At 53.4% G+C, this 18,298-nt stretch overlaps 1 protein-coding gene across 3 annotated transcripts; it reads right to left on the reverse strand.

Annotated features, from left to right (window-relative positions):
• Positions 1-188: 188 nt before the first annotated feature.
• Positions 189-4,255, reverse strand: LOC310921788 (uncharacterized protein). Of its 3 annotated transcripts, XR_014592208.1 has the most exons (4): positions 4,059-4,255; positions 3,679-3,763; positions 2,041-3,498; positions 189-1,723 (listed from the first exon to the last, which is right to left on the reverse strand). XR_014592208.1 is itself a non-coding variant. In XM_083882021.1 (3 exons), the coding sequence occupies exons 2-3, from the start codon at positions 3,734-3,736 to the stop codon at positions 2,432-2,434; spliced, it is 1,125 nt and encodes a 374-aa protein (XP_083738147.1). In that variant the 5' UTR covers positions 3,737-3,763; positions 4,059-4,255; the 3' UTR covers positions 189-2,431. The 3 variants fall into 3 exon arrangements, 2 of the variants coding, with proteins under 2 accessions (XP_083738147.1, XP_083738148.1); XM_083882021.1 differs by having other exon boundaries at positions 189-3,498; XM_083882022.1 differs by having other exon boundaries at positions 189-3,498; positions 3,679-3,766.
• Positions 4,256-18,298: the final 14,043 nt, after the last annotated feature.

Consider the following 18,298-nt stretch of genomic DNA (forward strand, 5'->3'; position numbering starts at 1 on the left):
ATGAACTAATTATTTAAAATATAAATGTAAGTGAGAAAACAAATAAAATCGAGCCTGATTGATCAACATCGGTTGAGTCAGTCACCCTCTTTCCAACACCCATCCATGTCCCCATCCACATTAGTGTCCCCACCCATGTCCCAGATGTCCCCACCTATGTCCCAGATGTCCCCATCCATGTCCCCACTCATGTGTCACGATCCACTAATGCAAGCAGGGATCGTCATGGTTTGTTACCTGATCTCAGAGTGCAAAAACCAACCCAGAGGGGATTTCAGTATTCATCAAAACAAATGCACTTTTATTATTGCCAACAGCAAATGCAATAGAAAGATTTGAAGGGAAATAAAGGACAGAGAGAAAAGAGAAAGAGGGGGTGGGTAACAGCTACCAACAGAGAGACAAAATCCTCGTGGTCCAGCCAATAGATCCGTCTCCTTCTGTGGGGAGATCTTAAAGTCTTTGGTTAAATCAGGGGTCCTTATAGTCCTTTCCAAAGCGACAGGCAGTTGGCCAAAGGGTGGGGAGATGATTACGGTGTGTTTGTTTTGAGAGAACTGAAAACAGGTACAGCCGTCAGCAAGTGCAGTCAATTCACTGTGACTTGCCCATTGTTTCTGCTCAGGGTCTGATGTTCCCATGGAAATGCTGCCAGGTTTTTCCATCAAACACACCTGCAGGCAACACTTGGCAAACGTCCCACCTCAGCCAGGCCAGAACTCCTGTGTTGGGGTTATAGAGTCCTTTTAGGGGGTTCAGTCTCTGTCCTTGACGATGGTTGTGAGGCAGATGAGGGATCCTCAGACTGTCTCTACACCACCCCGTGACTCATGACTGTCGACAAGAGAGCTCCATCAGCAAGGTTCTGTAGGCTTGTGAAGTCTTCAGGACTCGTCCACGTTGGCAGCATATCCCGGAAATTAGAGACAGGAGAGAGTGAGAGAGAGAGAGAGAGAGGAAAAGGAAAATAGGAAATGGAAATAGAGAAGAAAAAAAAATAAAATCAATCAATATTGATCAGACTAATTTTCAAAAATAATCAAAACAAATCACAAAAATAAAAAATTAATAATAAAATACCATCTATCAATTTAAAACAATTTTTTCTTCAAAAATAATTACCTAATTACAATCAGTATTAATTAAAACCATTTTTCTTCAAGTAATCAAGACAAAATCACAAAAAATCAAAAAAATTAACAAAACGCAACCAATGTTAATTAATTAAAACTATTTTCTTCAGATAAAACAAATCACAGAAACAAATACTAATTTTCACTAGATTATAACGACGACCAAAGTTTATTTCTAAAACACACATCTGAATTTTATAATCTATTTATGTTTTATAATCATGGTTTTGCCTTTGGTCAATAACCTTGGGGATGTGCACAGGGGAGTGGACATTGATCAAATTGGCTGCACTCATTATAGACACCAATTGTGTTAATCATTTCATCATTCTCCAATTCATAATCAATAAGATTGCTGATAAAATAAAACCAATCAAGACTAAAATCAAAAGGACAATGATAGGATGACACAATTTATTAAGGACACTTGTGGCAGGAGGTGACCACCCACAAAGAGTATCCCACCACCTGTGTTTGGCATCTTTTCTTACCCTTTCCATAACACAATGTATTTTTCTCACATTGTGATGAAGAGTTACCAGGGTTTTCTGTCTGTTTTTCTTGATCTTTTCCAAAATTTCAATTAAATCCTGATGAAGCAACAGCCGCTTTACCAAAGTAACATTCATCCCAAAAGGAGTAGGCAATAATTTGTGAATCACTGTATAATCTGATTGTAAAAGGTGATAAGAGGTAACTGGGGCTACGTAACATCTTTATTTTTACCCCAATTTCAGGGCTTTCAAAGGTGATCAACAGAAACCTTTTCGCTCCAAGGCCAAAACAAAGGGATTTGTGTGACCCTTATGGCAAAGCATCCACGTACCTGGGTGGGTGGGAAGAACCTTTTTTGGAAGGGTTTCCACCCCGCTGTCCCCACAATCATGGGTTTTGCCCCAGTCCATACCCGTTTGATGTGGAAGATACCCATTGGTCAGAGAGAATTGAAACGATGGATTAACATTGGACAAGACCTCCAAGGCCATGCAGCGTTGCTTCATGCCACCACAAGATGCAAAAAGTGAGATTTTCCTGGGCTCAGAGGTCGACAAATCCGCTCTCCACAAAGGATTTCGGAAGTTGGTGTCTGGGTGTGTCCAGGTGCCCACGGGGAGCAAGGAGGATGTGGAGCCCCCAGCCAGGTGTCTTCCCCACAGGGATCACCGGCACCAGGGATCACCGGAGCTCTGCCCACCGGCGCTCACTGGGGATCATCCAGCGCAGATCCTCCAATGGGGGATGGAGCTGGAGCAGCGCATGAAGCTCTTCCCGCAATCGAGGCACTCGTAGGGCGTCCCTCAGTGGTGCCTCCGTTGGTGCTGGGTCAAGGTTGAGCTTTGTGAGAAGCCCCTCCCACACTGGGGACACTCGTAGGGCCTCTCCCCTGTGTGGACGCGCCGGTGGGTGACAAGGTTGGAGTCGTACTTGAAGCCCATCCCACAGTCAGGGCAGCGAAAGGGCTTCTCATCTGTGTGAATCCGCTGATGCATGAGAAGATGGGAGCTGGTCTGAAACCTCGTCCTGCATTGGTCACATTCATAGGGCCTCTCCCCTGTGTGGATCCTCTTATGGACAGTAAGGGTGGAGCTCTGGCTGAAGCTCTTCCCACACTCCCCACATTCGTAGGGCCGTTCCCCTGTGTGGGTCCTCCGATGTGTGATCAAGGCAGAGCAATTGCTGAAACTCTTCCCACACTGGGGACACTCGTAGGGCCTCTCCCCGGTGTGGATGCGCCGGTGATTTATGAGAGTTAACTTGTGCTTGAAGCCCATCCCGCAGTCAGGGCAGCAGAATGGCCTCTCATCCGTGTGAATGCGCTGGTGCCTGAGGAGACTGGAGCTGGTCTGAAACCCCTTCCTGCATTGGTCACACTTGTAGGGCCTCTCCCCGGTGTGGCTCAACTGGTGAGTGATCAGACCCGAGCTCTGGCTGAAGCTCTTCCCACACTCCCCACACTCATAGGGCCTCTCCCCTGTGTGGCTCCTCATGTGGACAGCCAGGTAACAGCTCTGGCTGAAGCTCTTCCCACACACCCCACACTTGTAGGGCCGTTCCCCTGTGTGGATTCTCCAGTGGCAGATCAGGGAGGATCTCCGGCTAAAGCTCTTCTCGCATTTTGAGCACTTGTGGGGCTTCTCCCCATCGTGAAGCTGCTCAGGGACCCCCAGCTCCGAGCTCTGGCCCAGGGTTGGTCTTTCCTCCTGGGATCCCCGAGATCTGCCTTTGCAGCCCCTCCTGGTGCGGGATCTCCGAGCCTTTTCCTCCCCGTTGGATTCCTGCGCCGTGGAGCCGCTCCAAAGGGCCTCTTCCACGAGCTGCTGCCGCGGGGATTTGTCCTCCCCGGGCTCCGTGCTCAGCTCCGTGTCTGGGGGAGGAAGGACAAGGCCAGGATGGGATTTGTCTCCGTGCCACAGCCAAGGGGAAGGAGATGGCCTCAGGCCAGCCCCGGCAGGACGGCAGCGGGGTTCTCCTGCAGCCGGGGGCCAGCTTGGGCTGGGGGATGGAGCACGAGAGAGGGGGAAAGGGGCACTGACTTCCTCCTCACCTGCCTGCGCCTCCCGGGACATCTTCCTCTTCCTCGCGGCCCCCTCCTCCTCCTCCATCGGGCCGAGGGTTGGGAATGGGAAATCCTGCTTTGGGGGGGAAAACAAGGGCTGAGCGCGTTGGCTTGGATGGTGCCGCTGCCCAAGCGCAGCTGCACAAGTCAGCGCCCCTTTCAGCCTCGGGGGGCCCGGACCCCGCTCATCTCCAGGCTCTGCCCGCCGGGACCGGGCCATCGCCACGTGGGGCCCGCCAAGATCCCTCCGGGGCCGTTTCCGGCCGGGCTTTGGGCTCCTGCAAGATCCCAACATCCCCGCGCCCGCACAAAACCCCTCCCGGAGAGCCCCGCGATGGATTTGGGGCGAGCTCCCCCTCCCCACTCACCTGCGGCTTCCGGGGGGGCGGATGCTGCCGGAGCCGGGGGAGCTGCGGCCTGAGCGGGGGAACTGCGTGCTGCTGCTACTGCTCCTCCTCTTCCTCCGGATCCTCCTTGTCCTTTTCCTCTGTGCCTCGTTTTCCTGACGCTTTTCTCTTTCTCTTTCCCTTTCCAGTTCCTCCTGCTCTGTCCCTCCTCTTCCTCCCGCTCCTCCTCCGCTCCCAGCCCGGCCCGGGCGGTGCCGACACCCAAAAGCAGCCGCGCTCTGCCCTGGGTGGGCGTTCCAAAGCGTCCCCGCCCCGCGCGGCGTCGGGAGCGATCCCGGGAGCAGCGGGAAGGAATTGGGAGCGCTTTCCCTCCCAGTATGGCTCTTACTGGGAGCGCCGGGAGGGAACTGGGAGGAAACAGCGCCCGCACGCGGCTGCAGCCGGAGATGGGCGGGGCCACGGCGCGGGGCGTGGTTATGCAAATACGCAGCGATCTCGCGCTGTGATTGGTGGGCGGAAACAGCGCGGGTTTTTCCTCGGCGACGTGAGGGGCGGGGGGGGCGGAGCGATGGCGGCGGCGTTCGGTGAGAGGGGACAGGGAGCGGGACTGGGGACAGGGACTGGCAATGGGACCAGGAATGGGAATATGGGAACAGGACAGGGAATAGGGAAGCAGCGACCGCAGAGAGAATACGGGCCGGTGATTAGTCCTCCAAAACGTTGCAGTGACGTTTTGGGGCGCTGGTGCGACAGGGATGGCTGGAGAAGGAGATGGCTGAGTTTTTAGGGGTTCTGAGGACACTGTTGCCCAGCCCGGAGCTCTTGAGGGAAGTGGGGACACAGGAGGTGGCGGCCATGGCTCCTTGGGCAGCGCGGGAGTTCAGCAAGCGCTACGTGGCTACAGGTGGGGTGGAACTTCCTAAATGGGGGTGCCACCCCTCAAATGGGGGTTGTCACCTGCCAAACAGGGGCTGTGACCCCTCAAACAGTAGTTGTCACCCCCTAAACACTACCTAAATGGGGCTGTGAGCCCTCAAAAGGGGATTGTCTTCCCCCTAAACAGGGGTTGTCACCTCCCAGACAGGGGTTGTAACCCGCTATGTCCCCAAAAGTCCTCGACCATGTCCCCATCAAGCCCCATGTTCCCAGATGGCCTCTACCATGCCCCCAAGGACCTGTCAAATCCATTGTCCCCATGCGGTCTCCTCCAGGTCCCCAAGGAATCCCATGTCCCCGTGTGGCCTCTGCCATGTCCCCAGTGGCTCAGGGGACACCTTCAACTTCTTGTCCTCAGATGGCCTCTGCCTTGTCCCCAGTGGCTCAGGGGACATATCCAGCTCCCTGTCCACACATGGACACCACTACAACCCCAAGGAGCCCCTTGTCCCCTGGTGGACTCTACTGTGCCCTCATCAAGTTCCATGTCCCCATGCAGCCTCTGCCGTGTCCCCAAAGAATCTATCAAGTCCCTTGTTCCCTGGTGGACTCAACCATGTCCCCAAGGAGTCCCATGTCCCCATATGGCCTCTGCCATGTCCCCAAAGGCCCATCAACCTCTCTGTCCCCATGTGAACTCTACCATGTCGCCATCAATCCCCATGTCCCCACAAGGCCTTTGCTGTGTCTCCAAGATCTCAGGTGACACCTCCACCCTGTTGTCCCCACAGAGTGCCCAACTATTGTGCCCCACTGCCTGTGGGATGCCTGTCCCTGCCGGGGCACCCTGGCCCTTTTGTGGCCCCTGCTGAGCTCAGTGATCCTGCACCACAGCCTGGAGCCAGCATGGCCCTGCCAGACCCTCGGCGCCTGTGCCTGCACCATGAGAGACATGCAGTGCTTCCACCAGGACACCCGTGCCTGGGACAACATTGCCTACAGGTCACTGTCACCTCCCCGGGTAATGGCAACCACCGCAGGCCCGGCACCCCCTCTGGGGATGGTAGTTGAACCTCTGTGGGGACTGTCACCACCATTAGTTCCTGTCAGCTTCCATGGGCCGTGTCGTCCCCTATGGTTCCTATTGTCTCCTTCAGCCCCTGTCACCCACCACAGTCCCTGTGGGGGACTCAGTCACTCCCTGTGGGGCTGGTCATTGTACTCCATTGGTTCCTGTCACCCTCACAGTCCCTATCATCCCTCTGGTTCCTGTCATTGTACCCCTGTGGGCACTGTTGTCTCTACTGGTTCCTGTCAGCCCCAGTGGGGACGGTCATTGTCTCCCCATGGTCCCTGTCAACCTGTATGGTTACTGTCATCCCCTGTGGTCGCCACCACTGTCTCCTTGTCGTCTCCACCACTGTCCCCCCATGGCTCCCACCATTGTCCCACTGCAGTTCCCACTATTGTCTCCTCACTGTCCTCTCACGGTCTCCATCACTGTCCCCCCACTGCCCCACCATTGTCCCCTTGCAGTCCTCACCAGTGTCCCTTCATGATCCCCACCACTGTCCCCTCAAAGTCCCCATCCCTGTTCCCACAGTGTCCCCACACTCTTCCCATAATCCCCCATAGCCCCATCCATTGTCCCTACATTGTCCCCACCACTGTACCCCTTCAATCCCCATCACTGTCTCTTTGCAGCCCCCACCATTTTCCCCCCTGAGTCCCCACCACTTTCCCCCACTGCCCCTTCACTGTCCCCATTGTGTCCTTGCAGCCTTGTGGTACCTGTTTGAGGGCCGGGGGTGGCACTGGGGGGGTGCCCACACCAAGGGCTACAACACCCAAGGCTTCGGTGTTGGCATCACTGGAGACTCCATGGCCACCCTGTCAGACCCCGACACACTGGCCCTGGTGCAGGACGAGCTCCTGCCCTCCCATCCGCTCTGGCCTTGTCCAGCCAGACTTCACCCTGCGCGGCTACTGCCAGCTCAGCCACATCAACTGCCTTGGCAATGCCCTCTTCCAGGAGCTGCCCCAGCTTCCAGGAGACACTGGTGGACCCGGGGCTCAGGATGGGTGGCCTGGTGGAGTTGGTGGGAGGGGGTTTGGGGTCATCTTGGGACTGACCATGGGTCTTGTCCACGCTGCGGTGAGGAGCAGCCCCAGCCAGGGAGCCTGGGATGGATGGGGACAGGAGAGGTTGGATACTGGCCCAGATGGACACCAGAGCCATCTGGACTCTGGTCTGGATAACCCCTGGCCCTCCAGCCCCCCAGCCTGGCCAGCTCCCAGCCCACATGACCACCAGCCTGCCACCACCCTGGCCCACCCCACTGACCCACCAGCCCGTCTCAGTAATCCCAAGCCCAAAACTCCCCAAAACAAACCCAATTCTGGAACACTGGCTCCAGGTGGTCCCTGCAGAGCAAGGGGGATACTGAGGCTTGGCCTGGGGGTGGCTTTGTGGTTATGGGAGGGGACTTTGTGAGCCACCCTGGAGACCCCAACACCCCCCAAAAGGACCTCCCAAATTGGCATCTGCAGCATCCTGGGACCCCCCAGCTGCCATTTCAGAGGGACTCCAGGAGCCACCATGACCCTACAATCCCTTTGAGGGGTGACCCCCGGTGTCCCCTCGGTGTCGCCAGCGCATCCTCAGTGGGAGCAGTGGCATCACCTCCCGGGGCAGAGGTGGAGGAGGAGGAGGGAGGGTGGAGTGGGAATGGGAGGCCACGCAGCATCCTCGGGGGCATGTGGGGGGGTGAAAGTGGAGGGGGGATCCCAAAAATGTTGTGACTCCTCACCTCCTGTGGGATGTCAGCTACCTCTGGCTTTGCGGGGCTGGTGACAAGTTGGCAATGACAAAAAGCACAGGTGTCACCTCAGAGATGTCACAGAAGAGGGAGTCCTGCAGTGCCACCGTGCCCTATGTGCTGGGAGAGTGACAAAGGGTGGGCCAGGGGGGTCCCCAGGGTGCAGGGGGAGGCAGGAGAAGCATTGGAGAGGCACAATGGAAACGCCTCTGCTCCTGTGTGCACCCGGGGTACGGGGGAGGTAGGGCACCTGTCACGCTGTCCCCTTGGCAGTCTGTCCCCAGCAGGGATGGGGGCTGGCGTGGGCACACACTGCATGGGGACCCCCTCAGTGGGCAGGAGAATCCACAAAATTGGGACCCCTGGGGGGCAGGGGCACCTCACAGATGTGGCACCCTACAAAATTGGGACCCCCGGAGTGGACACCCAAAAAACTGGGATGGGCCGATTTGGGACTCCAAATACTGAGGACCCCTCAAGGTGGGGATCCCACGTTTTGGATGCCTACCCCACCATGCCCAAGTCCAGCCCCTGGAGTCCCCAAAATGCCTCCCCCCACTGCACAATCTCAAACCCAGCCCACAAAATTATTCTCCCCGTCCCACCACTCTCAAATTCAGCCTCAGGACTCCCCAAATGCAACTCTCCCCATCCCACCAACCCCAAATCTGGTCCCAAAAATTACTGGCTCCATCCTGCCACCCACAAGTCTAGTCCCAGTGAAAGAAATAAAGTTAAAAAGATTCCTGGTTATATGTTGAAAGTTTAAAGTGTTAAAATCCTCTTAATTGTTGTGTAATAAGTGTATTAATGTTTCAAACAGTTTGTAATTATAAACCCCTGTGATGTGGCAGTGGGGGCCACCTCCGTGCTCTCCCTGCAAAGGCAGAGAGCACGTTTGCTGTTCGAAAACTGATGGCCCCGCTCCCCGCGAGAAGGAGGCGGCGGAGGGGCCACCTGAGTCACTGCCGCTGCCTCGGAGGGCGCCAGGTCACAGCCACTTTCTTCTTCGCCCTACAAGCCAACGTTCTCAGCAGCGCTGCGGGACCCCTGGGCCGCCGCCGCCGAGGCTGTGCGCCGGGGCTGTGCGCCCGGCCCCGCGCCCCCGGCAGCGCGGGTCTGCCGCAACTGCTGCCGGTGCAAATCAGCCGCCGCCGCCTGCTGCCCGCCCTGTCGCATGAGTTCTCCAGCACTGCCGGCGCCCCGTGCGCCCCGTCTGCATTTCTGCCCGCGTGCGACCCGTTGGCATTTCCTGCTGGCATTGAAATTAGTAGAACACCCATGAAACCCTGCTGTAAACCAGAACATAATGGGCACCAAAAATCCCCAGCCGAGACAAACCGGTGCAAAATCCGGACCCACAAAAGACAGTGCTGAACTGGCTGTGCCCTGAAGTGTTAGTAAACAGGTTTTTTTGTATCTCGCTGTAACTGAAGAGTGCCCGAGAAGGGGGGATACCCCTGTAGCGGGCCGGCCTGAGTCAGCTCCACGAACATCTGCGAGGGCAGGCTCCCAGCTCTGCAGCGACCAAAGCGGCAAAGTCTAATTGCACCTCCTTCTCAAAGGTGAACCAGGAAGAGCAACGAAGGCTCAGATCATCCCTATGCTACCGCTTTGAGAGTTGATCAATAAGGGCATTTTAAGGAGAAAACATTGTCTCCTGCTCATTTTTAACACCAGGACCTCCCAAAATGACTCCCCCCGTCCACCACTCTCAAATCCACCCCCCCTGAACCCCCCAAACTTGACTCTCTCTCCCATCACACATGCAGGTGGAACCCCAGTTGGCCACCCCCAGATTTCCAGCTCTACTGAAGACCTAGAAGTGGCGCACCACAATTGCCGCTACCCTCACAGGGGACCCTGAAAGGGGCAGGGTGTCCCTGGGGAGCTGGCGTTGACTGCAGCTGCAGGGCTGGAAATGCTCCTACAGCCACCCCGACATCGACAGTGACAGGACTGGTGACAGAAGTGTCCCCAAGGCCTGCACGCACTAGTCAATGTTCCAGAGGGTGTTTTCCGTCCCCTCCAAGGCACCCAAGGAGCTGTAGGGACCCGAGTGGACACCAGGGAACGAGGCCACTCCTGCAGCAGTACTTGCCCTCATGGGCAGGAGGAGGGGACACGGTGACAGTGGAGCTAGGGTGGAGCTAGGGGCGCAGGATGGGGTAGGTGAGGGGGGTAGGGGTATTGGTGAGTGGGGGAAATTTGGGGATGATGGGGGGGTGATGAATTTTGGGGTGATGATGGGTGGGGGGGATGGGTTATGGGGTGACGGGTGGGGGGTGATGATGATGATGGGTGGGGGGTGATGAATTTTGGGGTGTGGGGTAGGAGATGCTGGCCTCCTTGGCACAACCCCCCAGGGTGCCCAGTCCCACATGTCCCCAAGGGCTGTTTCCACCCTACGTGTCCCTGTCCCCACTTGTCCTCATGCACTGACAGTGGCACTGGGCCAGGCCCCATGGCACTGACACCGGGTCCCGGCCAAACCAGCTCGGCGCTGGCGGGGCCACCACAGGGCGGGCACAGAGCCACCCAGGCCTGGCCCCACAAGTGCCCTGTCACTGTCACACTGCCATGCCTAGCGGCATTGCCACCTCATGGACATGTGTCTCCTGTAACTGCCACACTTGTGGTGACATCTTCATGAGCATGTGTAGTGGCACCTGTAGTGGCATCTCCATGGCCACGTGTGCCCTGGTGGCACCACACCCCTGGTGGCATCTCCATGGTCATGTGTCCCTCAGTGTCACCACACTCATGGTGGCACCTCCATGGCTGCCAGTCCCCTGCTGTCACCCCACTTGTGGTGGCACCTCCATGGCCATATGTCCCTTCATCTCGCCATACCCATGTTGGCACCTCCATGGACATGTGTGCCCTGGTGTCACCGCATCCATGGTGGCACATCCATGGCCACCTGTCCCCCCATCCTGGCACCCCTAGTGGCATGGCCAGGCCACATGTCCCCCGTCACTGCCATGCCCTTCACGGGTGACAGCAGCACTGGGGCACCCACACTCTGTTCTGTTCCCTCTGATGGCTGGGGCAAACCACAGCCCCCACTGAGCTGCCCTATAAATATCCCCCCCTTACAAGCAGCCAGTAAGAAAGGGTATGGAATTGTTAGAGTGACACTTTAATGCAGTTTATTCCTTTCATCCAAAGAAGTTAAGTTTTATTGTGTTTGCTATACTTAGGAGAAGTGGAATGTCTGTGTTCACCAAGAAATGTCTTTATTCTGGAGTGAAAGCTGAGTGCTGGATGCTGAAGTAATTTCAGAGCAGCACAGAATGTGGAGTTGGAAGAGACCCATCAGAATCGTTGAGTTCGATTCCTGCCCTGCAAAGGACACGACAACAATTCCACCGTGGGCCTGAGAGCATTGTCCAAATGCTTCTTGTCCCAAGACAGACTTGGAGCTGTGACTACTTCCCTGGGGACCGTGTTCCAATGTTCAACCTCCCTCTAGGTGAAAAACTTTTTCCTGATACCCAGCCTAATCCTAGCCTGACTCAGCTCCAGCCATTTCCTCGAGTCCTGTCCCTGCTCATGAGAGTGAAGAGATCGGTACTGGCCCCTGCACTGCCCCTTGGGAAGATGTTGAAGAGCTCAGTGAGGCCTGATGGGAATCTCCTTCAGCTGAACAAACCAAGTGTCCTCAGCTGTTCCTCACAGAGCCCTTCCCCATCCTTGTGACCTCCTCTGGACACTCTCCAATAGCTTTATGTCTTTTCTATATGCTGCTGTCACTTAAGGTGAGGCCACTCCAATGCAGAGCAGAGCGTGACAATCCCCTCCCTGGCCCAGCTGCAGATGCTGGGGGCCTAGTGCCCCCAGGACACAGTGGCACTTTGGACTGCCTGGGCACTGCTGACTCATGTTCATCTTGCCCTTGGCCAGGACCCCCAGGTCCCTCCATGCAGCTACTCTCCAGCCTCTCTTTCCCCAGTACATACACCAAGCCTGGGGTCCCAGTCCCATGGGCAGAATCTGATACTTCCCTTGTTAAACTCCACACAGTTGGTGATTGCCTATCTCTATTTGTGAGGTCTCTCTGCAGAGCCTCTCTGCCCTCCAAGCAGGCAACAGCTCCTCCTAGTTTAGCGTCAGTAAAAATACTGATTATCCCTTCAAGTCCTGTATTCAGGTCATTAACGAAGATGTTGAGGAGCCAGGGCTGACAATGAGGCCCTGCAGAACCCACTGGTGACCACTGCCAGCATGGTGTCACCCCAGTCACTGCCACCCTTGGTGCCTGACCTGTGAGCCAGTTGCTCACCCATCCCACAATGTGTTTACCCAGCTGTGTGCTGGACACTTAGTCGGTCCAGAAGCATTCTGGAAGACACAGTAGCAAGTTTTGCTGAAATCCAGAAAAAGTCCAACTACTGGCTTTCCTGGATCAACCAAGTGGGTTATCCTGTCAAAGAAGTAAATCAGACTTCACAAGCAGGACCTTCCCCTCATGAAGCTGTGCTGACTCTGACTGATGCCTGTATTGTCCTCCAGATGTTTTTCAGTACTTCCCAGAATAAACTTTTCTGTGACTTTATCAGGTATCGGAGTGAGACTGACAGGCCTGTAGTGTCATTGTCTCCCCATGGGGTCCTCCTTCTTGCCCTTCTTGAAAATCAGAACATTCGCCAGCCTCCAGTCAGCTGGGACCCCTCAAATCCCAGATCTGAACTCTGTGTTTGCTCTAATTTCTGCACAGGAAGTAGCCTGCTCACACCCGTACGTCTGAGCTTCCATTGTCCCCAGGCAAACCCACTCTGAGGGCAGCAGTGGTTAAAAGAAAAATTAAAAATACTTCCTGATTACAGGCACAAAGTCATTGCAGATAAAACAATTTCTTCAAAAGCTTTTTTAAGGTAGGACTCACAGAGCACAAGTGAACTGCCATGGAAGTCAGGTTTGGAAAAATAGTCTAAGTCATGGGAGTTTATTATGATTTACAGAAAGGAAACTGTGGAAGCTTTGCTTAAATGAGGGCTCATCTATGGCATGGTTTGAAGGACTCTCCTTTTCCTTTGAAGGAAATGTCTTTCTGGCATGGTAAGTGATACATTTAATGAAATTACTTAATTGCATAGAATTAATAATAAATGTTTATTGCACAAGAGAGACAAGACTACTGAGAGATGTGTTAAAGCATGATTTATTGCTCTTATCTTCTACAGTCTCATGAAAGGTGAGAACATCTTCACAGCATAACCCAGTAGTCACAAGATCTCAAGCTACAAAGTCTTTTAAAGATTTATTGGCCAAGAAACTACTACCACAAATAACGTTTATGTCGTTTTCCCAATAAGAAAAGACACATTGTTTTACATATTTTTGCTGCAGTGCAGACTTTCTTAACCAATCGTATGACACACAAACTTATAGTACTACACCTTAAAACTTCTTATTACCTTTATAACTACTTCTATATCTTAAACTTTAAATTCTAAAACTTTCCACTACCTTGCTTGATACGTTTCTACTTAAACTACAAACTACAAATCCACATTCTTGCTTCTAGTCCCTAAATCTGGAAGCCTTTTCCAAGGTCTCAGATTGAACCCTGCATTTGTTTTTAGGTCTGGGCCTGTAGGCACAAGGTTTTGAGAATGTTCTGTGCCTTGATTTCACACAATGTTGGCATGACAATTGATTACATTTCCTTTTGATAATCCAGAAAGTCAGTAAATGTCAATTTGCGTCTACTCCCCACCTAATTCCCCCATCATTCACAGAAAGCAGTGATAAGCATTCAATACGAATGTGATGAGGTGGTTTGATCTGGCAGTTGGAAGTGATCTGTGATCCCAATGCAGCTGAGTTGGCCCATCCATGTCAGATGAGGTTCTGCAGGGATCAGAGTTCCCTGGGACCAGCCATGCTCCTTCAACTCTCATTTCACTTTACAGTGCGTGGTGCAGCTCTTGTCCACATCGAGACATTTTCTAACATCACAGTTGGCTTGTCAGGGCTCCCTAACCTGTATTTAGTACAAATTCCCAGCTTCAGGGGAAGTTGAGGAATGTGTTATTCCAGAAGGAATTGTCTTAAGGGGACATGATGTACTTGTTGTTCTTTGCAAAGCAATGATAAAGAGCCTGTCACATTCTGCTCTTTGAACAAAAATTCTCTGATTCCATTTCATGGATTTTGGTGACTTGGAAACACTTTACTAACATTTTGTGAGCATTTTATGTCTTGTGCATTTCAGTTCTATGTTTGAGGAACTATCTCATGTGTTTTCCTGTAGAAAGCAGGCATTCTTTATTTGGCTGAATGTGTGGGGTGTAACTCCATCGAACTCCCACTGATTATAGAAAATGCTTCTGTTTCTATACGCTTTATATTTTATATTCATATTCACTGATTTTCCTGGAATAAACATACTTATGAAAATCATTTCCCCGTGTTTGAACGCATCCAGAGGAGGGCAACAAAGCTGGTGAAGGGCTTGGAAAACAAGCCATTTGAGGAACAACTGAGGGAGCTGGGGTTGTTTAGCCTGGAAAAAAGGTGACTCAGAGGTGACCTTATTACTCTCTATAACTTCCTGAAGGGTGGTTGTAGACAACTGGGGGTTGGTCTCTTTCTCCAGGCAGCACTGACAGAACAAGAGGACACAGTCTCAGGCTGCATCACGGGAAATATAGGTTGGATATTAGGAAGAAGTTTTTCACGGAAAGAGTGATTAAACACTGGAATAGTTTGCCTGGGGAGGTGGTGGAGTCACCATCTCTGGATGTGTTTAAAAAAAGACTAGATGTGGCACTCAATGCCATTATCTAGTTGAGGTGTTCGGGCTGGGTTGGACTCGATGATCTTGAAGGTCTTTTCCAACCTACACATTCTGTGATTCTGTCATTCTGTGAAAATCATTAACATATTTTCTCTTCCCTTTCGGCATGTGTTCTTCTGTCCTGGGCGTCTCTTTGGTGGTCCTTGGTGGTTGGCAACCACAAAGTCACACCTGAACTGATGTTGGCACTCCTGGGGCATCTTCCTCTTCCTCCTAGCCTCTTCCTCCATCTGGCCAAGGTTTGGGAATGGGAAATCCTGGTTTGGGAGGGGAACAAGGTGTGAGTGCCTTGGGTTTGAGAATCTTGCTGGCCAAGTCCACCTCCAGAAGTCAGTGGGTATCTGATATCTGCAAAAACCTCCAAAACACTAAGATTCAGTAAAAAAATCCTCTCCCAGGAGTTCCCTGTTTCTAGTCTCTCCACTTCGGGGTTCTGAGGTTCCCCCATCTGGGCTGCTGGGGGACCCCTCTTCTCCAGGGTCCCCACTTTGGGTTCTGGGGGGTCTCCTCTGTCTGGGGTCCCACTTAGGGAAGCCAGGGGTCTTGGGGGTCCCTGGGATCCCTTCTCCCATGTCTCTCAATCCAGGCTGCCGGGGCTCCTGCGGACTCCCCCTCTGCAGGGTCTTTGTTTCAGGTACCTGGGGGTCCCTCTCTCCAGGTTGCCTTGGGTACCGCAGCTCTGCTACTGCCCCCCGTGCGTTCTCACCATTCTGAGGGTCTCGGTGTTTCCCTTCCCGCAGCTCTCCCAGGCTCTCCAAACCTGGTGTCCCCCCGGCCCCGCCGGTCCCGTGCGCTCCCCACGCGGCCCCGCCAGAGCTCGGAGGGCCCGGCCCGGGAAGCCCAACCCCCACCCAGGGGGGACCAGCATCCCCCCGCCCCCCGCCGGGGCTCTGCTGCCACCAGGATCCCCCAAAACACCTCCCGGGGTCCTCCTGACGTCCCCGCGAGGGGCATCTGCAGCTCGGCTTCGGGGCCCTGCAAGCTCCAAACATCGCACTGCTGGCCTCCGACAGAAGGAATGAAACAGAGAGCCCCAAATATATTTAATGTGAGCTCCAAATACCCCTCCTCGCTTCAGAAAAACTGGCCAGGATATTTGGGGCGAATGCTGGGGCACTGGGAGAGAGGGAAGAGGGCTGGGGGGTTACTGGGAGGGCACTGGGAGTGAGGGGACAGACCTAGGAATGGACTTGGGGGGACTGGGAGTGGGATGGCAAGAGGGGAGACTGGGATGGACTGGGTCTGAAGGGGAGAACCATGTGAGTAACAAGGGGAGGGGAAGAGGCCATGGGGATGGGGACAAGGAGGGTTGAGGAGTCCGGGGTGGTTCCCAGGGCAGTTTTGAGCCACTGTGGGGTCATTCCCAGGACAGGGGCTGAGGGACACACTATGCCCCACATTTACCTCTCCTGTCCATGCTGAATGGGGTGAACATCCGGTAGCTGTGTTGGCAAACTGTGTCCACCCCAGCCTGTATTTCCTCTACAAATTCTGTTTGGGTTTTCCAGTACTTGTTTCTCCCCATATGGAGTGTCCCTCACGTAGTGCCCCACATCAGTGTCCAAGGGCAGGAACTGAACTTCACCACAAACCTCACCTGGTTGGTGCTGTTAATAAAGTGACACTCAGACTTTACCATGTACTGCAGACCTCTGTATATGCGGTGTTATAAATGCCTATTATATAGTTGGCTTTTTGCAAATATTAACATGACTACTGTATGTAGTGTATTATGTTTTATTAATAGAGTTTAGAAAATGAATGTGTATTTTCTGATTATACCAGAGGGTTAACAGTAAAAGACTGGGAGTTTTATCTCTTCTTTGTAATGTCTAAACCACCAAGCCAGAAGTTATGGGAGGGGGGGCGTCACCTTGTGACCCTTCATAAAAAATCTGTTAACTTTCTCTTATCAAAATGAAAAGAACCAGAAAACCTCAGGAGAAAATTTATACCCATGGTACCAGTCTGAGTGGAGCCACCCACAAAATAAACCTATTAGATAAGATGATCAGGGATATTTAAAACAGATTAAAAAAAAAAAAAAAAAAAAAGTTTGATTAACATCTATTGAATATTCAACACAGCGATCCTTAAAGATAGAAATCTGAAAGGATGAAGAGTGCTACTGGCAGACCTTGTGCCAAGCACCTGCGGCTGAGAGAACTTCATCTGTTCTGTCTCCTAATTTGTCTATTTTTTTAAAATTAAACTTATAAATTTTTAAAAGAGAGTGGAACTCATTTTTCACAGCAGGATACAGGTCAGGGGGTGCCCCCCCCCGCAGGCCAAGAGCTCTGGGGTCAACCCTGGATCCCCACTCCACACTCCTGTGCCCCATGGCCGCCATGAGACCCTCCTTCCCACCATCCTGTTCCCTCATTTCCACCCTTCTTCCTTTTCTCACCTCCTTTCCCATCGCTCCTTGGTAACCAGTCCCTGCTGCCCACCAGTTTGGGGGTCCTAGTTGCTGGTTTTTTGCCCCTTTACCACCTCTTTTCACACAATCCCCCAATCCCCAGCACCTCCCACTCAGTTTCAGGATCCCATCTTTCCCTCTTGTCACTTTTCTAACCTCTCCCACCCCTTTGCTGTTGTCTGTCAGTCAGTCCTCAGCCCTCTTCCCATTCTTGCTTTGGGGGGTCCAACTCCCACTCCCCCTCCAACTCATTTTGTGGGTCCCACCCGCCTATTTCCCCTTCTCTCCCCATCTTTCCCACCATACCCCCACTCCTCATCCCACCCCCTCCACTCAACTGAGAGCTCTGCACCCATGGCCAGGGCAGCTCCAAATACCACCAGTACAGCCCCAGCTGCCCCCAGACACTCCATCCCCAGCACCAGGCAGGTGCTGAAGCCTCCGCTCTCCCTAAATTCGTCTCCCAGGGGCACTGGGGGCAAGGGAGGTCACAAATGGGGGCAAGGTGGGGAGTGCTGGGCACTGTGGGTCTGCCAGACACCAGCGAGAAAAGCTCTGCTTGGCTAAAAATCATTTAGTGATTTCTCTGATTGGCTGAGGAAAGGCCCGAGAGTTGAGACAGGGCCTGGGACAGATCCTGTCCCAATCACCAGCATGGGAAAAAGACCCAGCCTGGGGACAGGGATTGCATTTATTACCAACAAAATCAGAGCAGAATAAGAAGTGAAAGAAATCTCTCAAACATCTTCCCCCCACCCAACGGGACTCATCTGGAATCAGGGTTAACAGGTGTCTGCCCAGCATGGGTTACTGTGGATCATCCAACATGGCAGGGGATGAAATTAGAGCAGCACATGAAGCTCTTCCTCCAGTTGGGGCATTTGCAGGGCTTCTGTTATTGGTGGCTCTGTTGGTGTCTGGTCAAGTTAGAGCTCCTGGAGAAGCTCTTCCCACACTGGGGACACTCATAGGGCCCTCCCCGATGTGGATGTGCTGGTGCCGGACAAGGTTGGAGTTTCGGTTAAAGCCCTTCCCGCACTTGGGGCAGCGGAAGGGCCTTTCCCTGGTGTGGATCATCCAGTGGGGAGGTCAGGTTGAAGCTCTGGCTGAATCCCACATTCCTCACACTTGTAGGGCTTCTCCCTGGTGTGGATGTGCCAGTGCCTGATCAGGTGGAAGTTTTGACTGAAACCCCTTCCGCAGTCGGGGCAGCTGAAAGGCCTCTCCCCAGTGTGTGTCTGCCAATGCTTGAGGAGATTTGAGCTGCTTGGAAACCTCTTCCCACAGTCAGGACACTTGTAGGTCCTCTCCCTGATGTGGATCCTCTGGTGCTTGACTAGTA

The sequence above is a fragment of the Zosterops lateralis genome (assembly GCF_965231275.1).
Source record: "Zosterops lateralis genome assembly, chromosome: 36".
In the NCBI taxonomy this organism is placed as follows: Eukaryota; Metazoa; Chordata; class Aves; order Passeriformes; family Zosteropidae; genus Zosterops; species Zosterops lateralis.

Excerpts from the sequence above, each read along its gene's own strand:
- LOC310921788 (XM_083882021.1), bottom strand. The coding sequence starts at position 3,736 with ATGGAGGAGGAGGAGGGGGCCGCGAGGAAGAGGAAGATGTCCCGGGAG. Across the intron at positions 3,499-3,678 it reads GTCCCGGGAGGCGCAGGCAG|ACACGGAGCTGAGCACGGAG; the intron begins GTGAGGAGGAAG and ends TTCCTCCCCCAG.